This window comes from Branchiostoma lanceolatum, chromosome 11 (genome assembly GCF_035083965.1).
Source record: "Branchiostoma lanceolatum isolate klBraLanc5 chromosome 11, klBraLanc5.hap2, whole genome shotgun sequence".
Lineage (NCBI taxonomy): Eukaryota > Metazoa > Chordata > Leptocardii > Amphioxiformes > Branchiostomatidae > Branchiostoma > Branchiostoma lanceolatum.
The window spans coordinates 7,181,028-7,194,948 of NC_089732.1; the positions used below are offsets into that span (position 1 = coordinate 7,181,028).

Genomic DNA, 13,921 nt, shown 5'->3' on the forward strand with positions numbered 1-13,921 from the left:
GAGCACAAACGTTAGGTAACGTTAACGTTACATGTTGTGCTAAAAATCCCGAACTTCTCCTAGGCGCTCTGATACTTGCCGCTGTCCGGCACTGTCCAGCTGAAGGCGGCTGGCGTCCACTGATTGCAGGGGCGTGGCTACCCGTGTTGATTTGGCGGGAAACTGGACTAATGCCAGCACGTGCAATGCATGGCAACAATGTGTAAACAGGGTGGAAGGTCTCATGCTCAATTACGCAATGCACAAACATGCAATGTACATGTGCTTATCGTTATTTGGCATTTGTTAGAATTTCCAAGCGTTCTATCTTTCATTTGCTGTCATTTTGTTAATGATTTGATGACGTTTGATAACTATTGTCAATTCATAAATGGGAATATTAAAGGAAAATTATGGAAAGTGCGCCAGTGTTGGAAATAAAATGCGAGTTTTTGTTTTATCTTAAAAATGACTTTCTGCCGGTTTCTTCTGGTGCTATTAAAGTAAGTGGGACAAGAAGTCCAATCTCTATAACGTTAACATGCAATGCAAATGTCGTAGTTCGTACTTCCCGACACAAAAGTAAACGTTTCCTAGAAACTTTGTCAAGTCTTTTTACTTTTAGTGTCCATTGTCTCACTGTCCTTTCAGCTAACCACACAATATCAGGCCTGTCACGGGAGTGTTTATGTGTCCAACTCTGGTCACGTCCGAAAAGTCGCCACACGACCTATAAAGTTCGCCACTACCCCATTGGGGGATTTGCCACCAAGTTCGAAACTGCGTCATAAGGCCCGGGGTGGAATGACACGGAAAAAGTCAGAGCTAACATCACATAACTCTGACAAAAGATAGCTCGAAAGTTCCGCTGTTTATCCCCGCCCTAAAATCTGGTCTATACCTTCGTACACCTACGACACTTCTTGAAAGAATATATGTTTACAGTTTTGATCAAAGTAGGTATTCTCGCCAGAGAATCGATAAACGTCACCCATCCTACATGTCAATCACCCTAGGGGGTGAGTCACCTTTTGCGGCCTCTGATTGGTCAGTAATTTTGGCCCCGTTCCAATAAGGAAGGAGCAGGCGGAGCCAAAAAGTGAAAGGATACGCCTCAAGTTAGTGTACTGGCAGGTAAGATATGTAAATGATGTCTTTTGAAACTTTTTAAACAGTTTATAAACCCAAATCATTTGCGTGTTATATGTAATTTCGAGAATATTTACCCCCATTTTACATGCGACCAGCATTCAGTGAACGATTTATACTAACTCTACGGCACCGTAATCGTTTACAAACCATTCCGTAGACTAAATCATTTTATGAATGTACTAGATCTTTCCTCCCATTAAAGCGCTTCAGCGTTAATTGGCGGGATGCCAGGTTGATTGACAGGCGGCGCAGCAGTGGCGACACGGAAATAAACAGCGTTGTGGTGGCAAAACAGATTGCACAACACAGAATCAGTATTTTTACTACGCCACAGCACAAGTTTGGGAGAATCCAGAAGCTCCGAGTCTTCAGCTGGGGCATTATCGTGTGTTTCCTTCAGTATCGATCCGCTGAGGCCTCGCTCAGCTGACTTCCCAGACGATCTGCACGGCGATCGCTGCGGCAGGAGCTGGGATAGACCCGAGCAGAGAGCGACAGCACCACGGCATGCGACTGCAGGTCCGTTAGCCAAAACGGGCGCCAAATCCAAGACCATGACTATGGTAAGTTCTCTAGCAGTGTCGGAATTTCAGCCAAGCTTTGTGTGTTTTCTGGTTGGAAAGTTTCCCGCTGGCGAGGATGGCGGGCTTCATCGATAGCGCCGGGAATCGATGCGACTGGCAGGGGAGGCCGGTGCTTTCTTGGCACGTCCCGTTGGATCAACCCAACTTCGTCCTTGGCACTGGTGCGCAGTGCGACGTGCTCTGTTGTTTACGTGTGGGCATGTCACCCCCCACCCCACCCCCCATACGCAACATGTGTACTTCGTGGGTTCTCATGTGTGTCATCTTTCGAGAATTTCTGCACGAAACTGCAGCGGCAAGGACTGTCCCGTCCTGCCGTTCCAGTTTTTACCGGCCATTTTTGTAGGCGACGGCTTGTACGTGACGAGACAACGCCCCCCTCCCCACCACTAACATTTAATGCGACGTGCGTCTGACTCATTGGGCAAAATTACTTTCACTGCCTCGCGATTTGTCAGCGGTTTTCCGCTGCCTTAAAGACCGGCAAAGGCCTAGATCAACCTCTTTATGTTGTGGCATCATACCTAACATTACGATTTGACTGTTATGTTCTCAATCTTTTTAACTTTCTGGTTTAACATTTTTTTATTAAAGGAAAAATTATAATTGTAGAATCTGGTGGGCAAAAACTACAAATAGTAGGAATTTGAAAGATCTACACTAAGATTCACATTTTTAACTTATTTGTTACTTATTTTCAACATATTCCCGTCATTTTTTCACATTTCCACCATTAATAAACGACGAAAAACGTGTAAAATCTGGGGCATTTACATATTAACTTGCGTCCCGCAAGTTAATATGCAAATAAGCCAGCGTAGAACGCTACGAAAAATCCGAATCGACCGTTATGGTCGGAGTTCGAGCGTCACAGGAAAATCACCACAAGTAAACAAACTTCAGAACGTCGGGCGTTCGATCGCGTGTTCGGTGGTTCGTCGGAATGTTGGACAAGATGGCGGCCAATTCAAGCGGCGGCGGGGATGGCGTATATAATTTTTTTCAAGACGTTCGCACGACACTAAAAGGTCGCATCCTTACGTGATGAATATTGCTGTGCAGTGTAATAAGGTAGATTCAACTAATGATGTAGAAAAATAATCAAAACCAAAGAATTTTGTTTTATGTTCATGTCGCAATATGCCCCTTTAAGGTGTATAGTTTTAATTTCAGTTGTCTTGGCTATGTGTTGGCTGACTTAAGGATCAGTTGCCATTCTTGATGCGATAAAAATTGAGCAACAGATAAAGGAAAAGACCAGTTGAAATTATTGATTGAAAGTAATATGTATGACCATCATTTTAAAACAAATGGCAACTTGAATATTTTTCATAGCAACTTTAATATTTGTGAAAATCTGATGGCAATTTATGCCCAGGTCAGATCTATAGCCAAATCAGATACCAGCCCACAAGATGTCATTTTATGAAAATGATATTCTGGCATGTCATTCATCGTTTTCTGTCACCCAAATCCTGGGTTGGTTCCATGGTTGGTTGGAGTGCTTGGCTAACCTAAGCCCAGTGTACTGTCTTACCATAGTAGTGAACTTGACCTGGCCGACCTCCAAACCAGAGGGAAGATTGCCATAGCTACCCTGAAAGTGAAAGTATGGCCCATTATGATGTAACTGTGGACACTGTGTCAAGCGGAATGCTTCCCATGGGACAATTCTCCCGCATGTGAAAAATTTATGACCTACAGAATTGAAAGAGTGTCAAGAATGTTATAGATCTGTGTTATTTTGTGGCATATTTCTCCTTGTGTGAAAACTGCACATTTTTTGTGCCTGTATATTTTCTGAGAAGGGGATATTTTTGTGAGCTTTAGTATTTTTTGCAATATTTTTGTGTTTTTTATTCCATTTAAAGCTGTGAAAAGTTTCAGCAGTATATTATTTTTCCAGCAGACTGCTACACAAGTAACAGTTATACTTTAATCCACCCCTATTGAAGCTGATGCAACCTTGCATGCACCACGTTCTGCCATGTCTCCGCCGTCATGGCAACCGTTTAGTTGCCGTGGCGACACTGACGTTTGTTAGAGTGAGGCATGTGGCTCAACCTACGTTTGTTGAGTTTCCTCCCAGTGTCAAGTTCAGAAACTTCCTGTGTTGTTTGCCGTCCCCTGGTGCCATCTCCTCCCAGCTTCCTGCCCTCCTCCTATTTTCCCAAATTCCTGCGGTCCTGCGCCATACTGAAGGCGTAACACGACCCCGCGGCCGATGACTCAGACAGTATTGTCTCCAGAGATGATCACAAGTGTCTTGTGCAACAGAAACGCGGGACACGCCCCCTCTCGGCGCGGCCGCCACGGATCACAGAAAATATGAGGCACAAAATGTTAAACGAGATGCCAGCACCTCTTAGGTAACTTGAACGACTTGGGGACGCCTTGGAATTTGGATGTTTTGGGAACTCTTGAGTACGTGGCACGACCCCCACATTGTTTTTCCCCATATGTTGTGCAGAGAAAAGAACTGGAGAAATATCAGTCAGTCAGGCCATAGACTGGGCCCTGATTATATTCAACCGATCAATATCACACATGGCGCCACACAAATAAAAGCACTATAGCTGCAAAACTATACCAGTTTTCTTGATGATTTGATATATTTCATGAAAATTAGCACTTAGTATTTTAACTCAAATAACTTTCTCTTGCAGATTCCTAATTCATTGGTAGTCCACATGATAATGACTTGCTTTTTATAATGTGTCCTCAGTCTTCTCACCTACATGTGCTCCGTTTTGATTGAAAATCTACCTATCTACTGGTTCAACTTGTAACTAACTAACTGACAAACAAACTATCTAGGGTATGCTACATTGTAGGTATGCTGAATAATGTGAATTATGATACATTTCATTTACATGTACAGTATTTCTACTGATGGTGAGTCAACCTTACAAATGTCCTGTAGTTTTGTCATCAGTATGTTTCTATGACATATGTTTATGGCAAGGAAGATTAGGCCCCTTAATGGGCTAAAGAGTATCTAAGCAAACTCAAAGCCCCCTCCCCTTTACCAAAGAGTCTCCCAGACAGATAGATATTGATTTCAGTCCCTTGTGTGTCTCATGTCAGGGATGTGGACATATGGCTGAAGTTTTGTCTTGTTTTTCTTTCCGCTTGTCCAGGACGAGTTCCATCCCTTCATTGAGGCGTTGCTGCCTCACGTCAAGTCGTTTGCGTACACCTGGTTCAACCTTCAGGCGCGCAAACGCAAGTACTACAAGAAACACGAGAAGAGGATGACCCCCGAGGAGGAGCGTCAAGTCAAGGAGGAGCTCCTGAGCGAGAAGCCGGAGGTCAAGCAGAAGTGGGCGTCGCGGCTACTGGCCAAACTGCGGAAGGACATCCGGCCAGAGTACCGCGAGGACTTTGTCTTGAGCGTGACGGGGAAGAAGCCGCCGAGCTGCGTCATGTCCAACCCCGACCAGAAGGGGAAGATGCGGAGGATCGACTGCCTGCGCCAGGCCGACAAGGTGTGGCGGCTGGACCTGGTGATGGTCATCCTATTCAAGGGCATCCCGCTGGAGAGCACGGACGGCGAGCGGCTGGTCAAGTCGGCCAACTGCACGCACCCCACCATCTGCGTCCAGCCGCACCACATCAGCATATCGGTGCGGGAGCTGGACCTGTTCGTGGCAGGCTACATGCAGCAGCACGGTAGGACGTCCCGTTCAGCTTGTGTGAAAGTGACAATTCCCGCGCAGGTGTGCAGGTGTGTCAGTGACTGAGCAGGCAGCGCAAGTCAGGGCTTGCCTGGTGTGGTAGTTAGAAGGGCTGATGGTACAAAAGGCTGTAAGTCTGTATGTGTGTTTAATGTATTGGATGTTGAGTCTTTGGGAGGATGACAGACTGTATGGAGCACATTTCGGGGTCGTCTTTAAAAGGGGGGAGGATGTACAAAGGAAAAATGTTCTATTGAATTTTTTCAGGGGGGGGTCAGCATTTAATTTTTTTCTTCTTTCAATTTTATAAAACCATGGCACTAGTATTACCCCCCCCATCCATTTTGGTATGCCCCTACTACTACTAGTCTGCAAGGGTGTGCTGTGTGTACATGTGCATGTTAAAGCTTTAAGTATTGCTAAATGTTTTTGTGCATCTGATGTTGTTTTTATCACCTTGAAATTTTAGATACATATGGGATAACTGATAACTTAAATTTCCCATTGGACAGTCAAATACCATGTTCAGCGCTTGGGCAGACAGCATTTGTTGCGATGTCGTGGTTGACTAACCAAACTGGCTCGACTGCCTTTTGCATTCTTAAGACCTTGAAGGTCAATGAATTTATTTTAGGTCATCAGCGAAGATCTACAAGTGACAGTTGCCATGTGTTGAATGATATGGTGCAATTTGGGACCAAAGTCACCAGGCTTACCACTGAGTACATGTTACTATTTTTTGGCAGTGACAGTAAGTCCTCCAAAGATAGTGACATTCTTGTCTTGTCAGTCCAAGTACACAGCATGTTTAGAAACTACATAATGAGTTAGATTTGTAATCTGAAGGTTGAATTGAATGGCAGTTGGACACATTTTTTTACAAGAGTTCAGATAACTGTAGTTTGACCAGTTACTCTGCTTTGTGGTTTTGGTAAGTTTAAAAAAGTGAAAATGTCAAGTTTTGGTTTCATTTGCTGTCCTTCAATTTTTTATATCTTGGTTTTCAAGCTTTGACAGTTGATGTTGCTTGTTCTGGACTGTTAAAGGTTAGAAAAGAACATACATGGCTTTGGGCGGAGCATGATATTCTTGCTGGTTTGGGACATGTGGGTTGTGTTTCGCTCTGACCTAGTTTCTCTGGCTGTGGAGTGATAAGGCAGTGCAAGGCGCAAGGCCTTGACCCACTCAAACAGCCATGGTATTCCTACGCACTTCCAAACTCAGCTGGTTTCTAGTTCCAGCAGATTAGAGGAGCTATTCTGTCCCCAAAATTTACGAGTCTCAGAGAGAGAATTTAGGAGTGACTCCAAGAGAGGAATAGTGGTGTCCACGAAAGAGGTGTGACCCCTTATAACCTTTGTGTACTTGAAGAGTGATTAATGATGGTTTTGTCTTCTTTCTGGGTTGTCTTCTAATCTTAGGACCTTTCTGTCCAATGAAAGGTTGGTTCCAGAAGGTTCTGATAATTCTTGGGGTGTTTTCCTGCAGAAAGGAAAGTGAATAAGAAGTTTGCTGCTGTGACGTTGAAAGATGAACATCAATCTAGATTTCGTTTGTCTTAGGCAATTCATACATGTCCACCATAAGTAGTCTACAACATAAATCTAAAAGAGAGTCTTTTGTGAGGAGGTATTGATAGATATCTGAATCATACATTTTTATGGTTGAAAAAGGACTAGTTTCAGTTGATGATATGACTGAAAATCATGATGCAGCTAGTAAGTAACTAAATATTTTAAAACTACAGTAGAATCCGCTTAACTGCACCACGTATTTGTCAGCGTTTTTGGTGCAATTATCCGGGTGGTGCAATTATGCGAAATGCCCAGCTGGACCGTACCACCATGGGCGGGGGGGTGTATTGTTAGTCAGAAACACTAGCACAAAAAAAATAGACGAAATTATGCAGTTATTAACTTTATTTACGTATTCAAGGACATGTACTGTACAAAAATCTTGTAAAGTTTACCATGATACTGTACAGATTAAACTTAACATTTTTTTGCTTCCTCACAGATCAGTAGCTACACGTAACGTTACATGGGAGGCATTCTGAAACATCGTCATGGGATAACAGTTTCTGTGTTACATTACGTAGAGTACAATTGTCGATTTACGTACATCATGTACCGCAATGAAACTAGCAATTCAGACTAAAACTTGGTTACTGATTACGGTTCAGCCCAGTGTAGTTCCCCCGTCTCATGTCTGGACAGATTTGACTGTCGGCACCATGGTAGTGAATTGTACAGTGTATCTAGTGGGCAGATATGGTTAGATGACTCAGATCAAGGACAGATCATTCTCCTTATACAGTAGCAGAGCCTAACCCGCGTATACCTCGTTCCGGTGAATGCAGGAAGTTTCTAGGACGCGGATTCAGCCAGATGATCACGTTAGCACCGCACCGCCAAAAGCGACTGTTATGTCCGCCTACACGTCTGTAGCCCTTGCCGAGCCTCTATTGTTTCCGACTAGATGTAACGTTACATAAAGACGCCGGTCTTTTATTATCGGCAGCAGTATGTAACGCTGCCGCAAACCTCAAACCACCGACAACACCCCATGCCATCCTTAACGCGAAATCAAATCCACGCGAACTTGAATGCGTTCACAGTAATAAGACAGTAGTACAGGTAGAGACCAATCTTTATTGAGTACAGCATGCTGTCTGCCAAAGCGCAATGCCGCCTTTGGTAGGCGTGCGTCTCTTGATGGTGCCGACACGCCCTGGACCCGCCCGGGACCTCCCATACGATTCCAATCAACGTGACTGTCAATGGAGACCGCCTTCTTTTGTAACTCAAAAATAGTTTTAAACATATTGGCGGTATTGCGCCTTTACACCGGCAGGTATCGGCTCATTTGTACCGCGTTTGCCGATTTTTAGCGCACCTTTTTAGTTAACTTGTCGAGGATTTTGGAAAAAAATTGGTGCAGTTATCCGAAATTGGTGACAAGGCGCGGTGCAGTTATGCGGAGTCACTAACAATGCAGTGAATGGGAACCGGTTTGGGATTTTGGGATTTGGTGCAATTAAACGGAAGTTGCGTTTATCCGAGGTGCAATTAAGTGGCTTCTACTGTATATTAAGTTTCGGAGTTATCTATTCCAGGGGTTGTAAGGCCAGACAGGTCAATAGCTGTCAAGAACAAAGAAAAATGCAACAATTCATCTGCCCACGTTGCAAGTTTTATATGTAGTCCTGAATTTTTGTTTCCATACATACTAGTGTTCATCTAAATGAATTTCTTTGCTAACAAAGGAGTTGTCGCTCAAAATCTATGAATGTGTAACTTTCAGTCATTGTGAAGTCTTTGATACATGTTGCATTTGCTCATGCAAATGTTGCCTTTCTAGTTTTGATTTATAGTAACAACTTTTACAGACTTGTTGAGTGACAAATTTGTCTAGAAATAAGTGTTGTGATATCTACTTGTGAGCAGCACAGCTTTCCCCATAGTCTATAGAATAGCCATTGAAAACTATTTGCAATCTTATTTTTAGAAATTTCATGCATGGTTCTTATTAAACGTGCTAGGCAAGTCCCCTGATGGAGTTAAGCTTCATGTGAGACAGTTATATAAGCAGGTTCAAGACGCAGAAGTAACTAGACCAGTTACTCCACTGGTGTTCCAGACTTGAAGTTGGAGAAAGAATCCCACAGGTGTTGATCAGTATTCAGGTGGTGGTGCATTACAGCAGGGGGCCATCCAAGCCAGACAGAACAGACAGCCTGAATTAGGAAGAACAGCACAGACATTGCAAAAATACCTCTCCACAAAGGCTTTTATGCCAAGTGTCTGACATAGTGCATTTGCTTGATATACTTTAATTCCACCTCATGGATAAGATAGAGATGAGAGTACATTGCTGTAAATGAGTGCATTATGACTTTCTGCTCTGTTTTTAGGCATTAGTGCTTTTCTTGTTCCATTACTAGTTCCCAGACAGTCTCTTAATGGAGAAAGTACTTCTTTCTCTGACAATTGGATGTCTAGGTTTTAAAGAAAGTGTCTGTATCATATTAGTTTCCCCAACTATCCCCTCCCTTTGGCATATAAAGTTCCAGAAACGATGTAGCCTTAACCATCTTGGTTTTAACCCTGTAGAGAAACAGACTGCGTTCTCTGCCAGAGTCTTAACAGAAAAAAGAACACTTGGCAAGTTTCACCACACACACACGTAACCCTACCCCGCCCGCAGATGACTTGCCAAGTTCTGGAAGTTTTCTTCCAACTGACATTTCTGTCACAAAAAACTCGAGTAACCTTCTTACCTTCTAACCCAAGTCTGGCGAAGTGACCCAACGTCAGGTCTCTCTCCCCACAGAGGCAGGGACAGGCATGACTCTTGACAGGTAGTCATTAGGCCAGACAAATTGAATTACTTGTTAGGTAAAGCTCTGACTCTGTTTTCTGGCAAACTATAATAAAAGAAAAGAATAGCTCCATTATTATGGCCTGGCGGTGAGGAATCATCCCCTATAGCTCTTTTATACCTTCGATAAAACATTTACTCATCTGGATGATTAGATGCAGCCCCATAGATCAAACTGTACATCTGCTGTTTTAGGAGCATTTTAGTGAGATAAGTAGAAAATATAAATCAGCTCTTGTGGGGAAAACTTTAGTTCTATGTATGTTTTACATTTTTTTAGACCCAAGGTCTTATGCTACATGCTTTAGAAAATTACTTTATCTTAGTGATTCTGGCATTCCACATGCGCCTGTTTCTTGCTTGCCTAGCTAAGTGTTCAAAAGGTAAGTGTTCACAATCCATCAGCAGGGAGCCTTCAGGCGGGTTGTCTCCTCCGCACACGTAGGCTTTCAGGGTGCGCCTGACCAGTCTGGAGGGGTCCATGCGGAGAATGTGACCCAGGTACCGGAGTCTCCTACGGCGGATGGCTGACATCAGGTTGTAGTCTGGGTTTGTTGCTGTGTCCCGAAAGTGTTTCTTAGTGATCACGTGTAGACATCTGCTGTTGAAACCGTTGACCATTCTTGTGACGTCCTGCGTCATGTCCCATGCTTCACAGCTGTGCGTGAGGGTTGAACAGACAGAAGATTTGTACAAACGTATCTTCATTGCATGCGGAAGTCTGTGGTCCCTCCATATGTGTTGTAGGGAGCTGAAGCGGGATTGTGCAATGTCCATTCTGTATTTTACATCTACTTTCTGGTCACCATCACATTGCATGCGGCTTCCAAGATAGTCAAATGTGTGGACGTTTTCTAGTTGTTGGCCTTGTAGGGTGACGTGGCCACGTTCCTTTTCCTTGGCAACTCTCTTCTGGCGCTGTACTTCCTTGTCCGCGAGGCTACCGGCACGTGACCGGGTGTTGGCGGTGGAGGGGTGATGTAGGCACCAGCGACTCCGGTGAATGGCTAGGCCTCTTTTTGTTGGAAAATCTCTTGTGCAATCTGGGCATTTGTGTTTTAGGTTCAAGGCAGCTACCTCGGCCTCTGTCGTCGTTGATACACGGTCTTTACGGTGTATGTGCATGGCTTTTGTTTTTGGGACTGATATTTCCATGGCAGCATCGTCCCTGGAGCCACTGGCTATTGCAGAAATGCGTTCGGAAACTTTAGTTCTAGAGACTTTTACTTTTCTTACAGGAAAGGAGATCACTCATGGACTGTGTCATTCATGACAACAGTCCTGAACGCCAGATGAAATATCCTTTAGTTGCAGGGTTTGACACTTGTTTGCTTTTGAGAAGTTTTCAAGTAAATGTAAGCTTTAGCGGATTTGTTGTCTCCTCGTGTTTGATAACCTTTTGATACTTTGGCACAAAGGCGGTCTGTCCGTGCCAAGCCCCCTTCCTTGGTTTCCTGCCAATTTGAATGTTTACAAACATGACAGTTTTCAAACCACCACGACCTTCGATAACCCCATTGCCTATTGTCCAGATACCCTGTACCAAGATGGCCCGTTGACAGTGATGTCCTGTATGGAACGAGGTAACCAGATGTCAGACTTGGCAGAATGCTGGCAGTGAAAAAGGAGGAATTATTGATGGATTGTCGCTCAGTCGACCCTGAGAGGCTTGGCCAACTGCTTTTCATTGGTGAATGTGAAGTTTATTAAGACCAAGGTCTCAGTCACACAGTTCAGAGGGCCTGCATACCCCTTTTACGTAGAGCGTAATCGGCCGTTTTAATTTTACGTAGAGCGTTGCCAACCACTCCATAATTTAGCGTAGAGCGTAGGGAGGCTTTTCTGAATTTAGCGTAGAGCGTCGGGAGGCTTTCTGAATTTAGCGTATTACGTAGCCGGCCCTCCGAATTTAGCGTAGAGCGTTGTCGGGACCCCCCATGCAGGCCCTCAGTTCACTCTGCCACTGTGGAACATGGTCCAGGGTTCAGCCTGCTGACTCGGGAAGATTAATTGTAATGAAAGATGGAGATAAAAAGTATGAAAAAAAGATTACAGGTATTTAAAGTATCTCAGTAGATAGTAAAAAGTCTGCTTTTAGTTGCTTGCCAATGACTGGCTGTTTTTCTACTTTGATTATTTTCTTCAGAAATTTGCACAACTTTGGGATTTGTCTATAAAGAGTAATGAGGTGTGAAAACAAAGGTATTAGTGCTGTTTAATTTACTTTTATTTGTTTCGTTTCACACCTCTTTGTTTTGCTAATTTAGATAAGCCTAATTAGGAAATAAATCCTTCAAGTGCTTGTATTTTGAGGAAGTTACATGGAAACTTTTTCCAAGTAAGAGCGTACCTACGTTTTATCAGTTTTATCGGCAGAGGAGAATCTGATAGTTATCAACCCTTGTGGACCTGATGCCCTTGAACCTGAGGGCGTGTCCGGGATGTATAAAGGAGAGTGAAAGTCCAGTATTGTGTACACCTAACCCCTGAGGGAAGGCACTGATTAGAAGCAGAGTTGGGAGGAAATGGGTGATTTGCTAACGTTGACTGATGGTACCCTTCCTTCCTGGTCCCTTCTGAGAAAAGTGTTTTTGCACCACATGTAGTGCATTTGGAGAGTGACTCATCCCTGACATTCAGGGTTGTTTTAGCTGGGAGGGAGTGGTGGGTGTGTCCGTAACGGCCGGGGTGTGGCAGGTTCGCTCATAAACTGTGTATAGAAACTACAACAGGGATCGGAAGACCAGTAAAAGAAACAGTTCCAATTCTGATTTTTATGTCAAACAGTATATAAAACAACCGTATGTTTGGTAAAAGAAATTTTTTTTCTTCAAAAACTATTGTCAGAGAATACGGTTTATCATGAAACATGTGCCCATTGACTACTGTGTGAAAACCGAAAAGAAACTACCATAAAAAGAAACATTTCCAATTCTGATTCTTATGTCAAACAGTATTAAAAAAAACGTATGTTTAGAAAAAGAATGTTTCTTTTCCAAAACTATTGTCAAAGAATACGGTTATCATGAAATACGTGCCCATTGACTACCAATAGATGTTTGTAATGATGACAGATAGGATGGTTGTGTTCCAAGAACTACAGTGGAGAAGACTGCTAGCTGTCTCATCTATTCCAAAACATAAACTTTGGGGATTTGAAACACCAACACCATTTTATCCTAGTCCCTGTTACTGACTGGAACGTACCAAAGCTTCATTAAGAATAGACAACGACCTTCGCATTGAACTTCAAGAAACTTTAGAAGGTCAAGGTTTGAAGGAATCTGTGGGGATCTTGCTGTTTTTCTCAAGAAAGCCAAAAGCAGGCTAGGCACAGTTATCCCAAATGATGAGAAACTTTTAAGACTTGATTAAGATCAGCTGGGTGTTTGTCTTAATCTGTCTTGGTTCATCGGAATCTTAAGGAACTCTTAAGGAATGTTTTGTCTACCTTATTTGGTGTGTTGCCAGGTATTCTATACAGGGAGATGTTATGAGCTCAGTTTCTCCTCTATGTAGTCCTTCTGCCCTTGAACTTCAAAGTGACGTGTAGGGAATATTGAACAGATCACACGACCTACTAGAAGGGGAATCGAAATATTAATGCATTTCTTTTTTAGCATATAGGCAAGACATTTGTCCAACGTTTTCCCTCATTTTTGTCGTCAAGTTTCTCACAAATGATCATTTTTCCTTGTTCTGTTTCAGTGCCTTATTGATTTTTATTAATCTAGCCTCCATAAATTGTAAGGGAGTATTATCCTTCACCTTGTATACGTACACGTATGCATGTCTGACTTCTATTAATGGGGTTAGAGAGTTCTTCTCCTGGCTCCCATATAACAAGTCGAGAATAGACTCTCACATACTGTAAATGCAGAAATGTTGGCGATGGTTTTATGTTCACAGTTTGCGGTAAGCTCTTTGGTGTGAACTTAAAACCACCACAAATTTTCCACCCTCCTACCCCCTTGTCTATTATTGTCTCAAACGCAAACTTAAAACCACCAGGAACACCCCATTTTCTCCCTACCACAAAATCAAGACCATGCGAACTTAAATGCATTTACAGTATCATACATATTATATATTATAGGCATATGGCTACAAGATGTGAGATTGTGGGAAATTTCTCACTGTGAGAGACAT

General features: G+C 43.2%; 1 protein-coding gene across 14 annotated transcripts in view; it reads left to right on the plus strand.

Moving 5' to 3' along the window:
- Nucleotides 1-1,386: 1,386 nt before the first annotated feature.
- LOC136444978 (nuclear factor 1 A-type-like) overlaps nucleotides 1,387-13,921 on the plus strand; it is a 54,882-nt gene continuing 42,347 nt past the window's right edge. For 6 of the 14 annotated variants that reach the window (XM_066442798.1, XM_066442803.1, XM_066442802.1 and 3 more), the window contains exons 1-2: nucleotides 1,390-1,694; nucleotides 4,856-5,387. In XM_066442798.1, the coding sequence (XP_066298895.1) occupies nucleotides 1,686-1,694; nucleotides 4,856-5,387 (541 nt within the window). In that variant the 5' untranslated portion in view covers nucleotides 1,390-1,685. Of the gene's footprint in view, nucleotides 1,695-4,855; nucleotides 5,388-13,921 lie in introns of all 14 variants that reach the window. The other 8 variants (XM_066442794.1, XM_066442793.1, XM_066442797.1 and 5 more) reach the window with 3 other exon arrangements.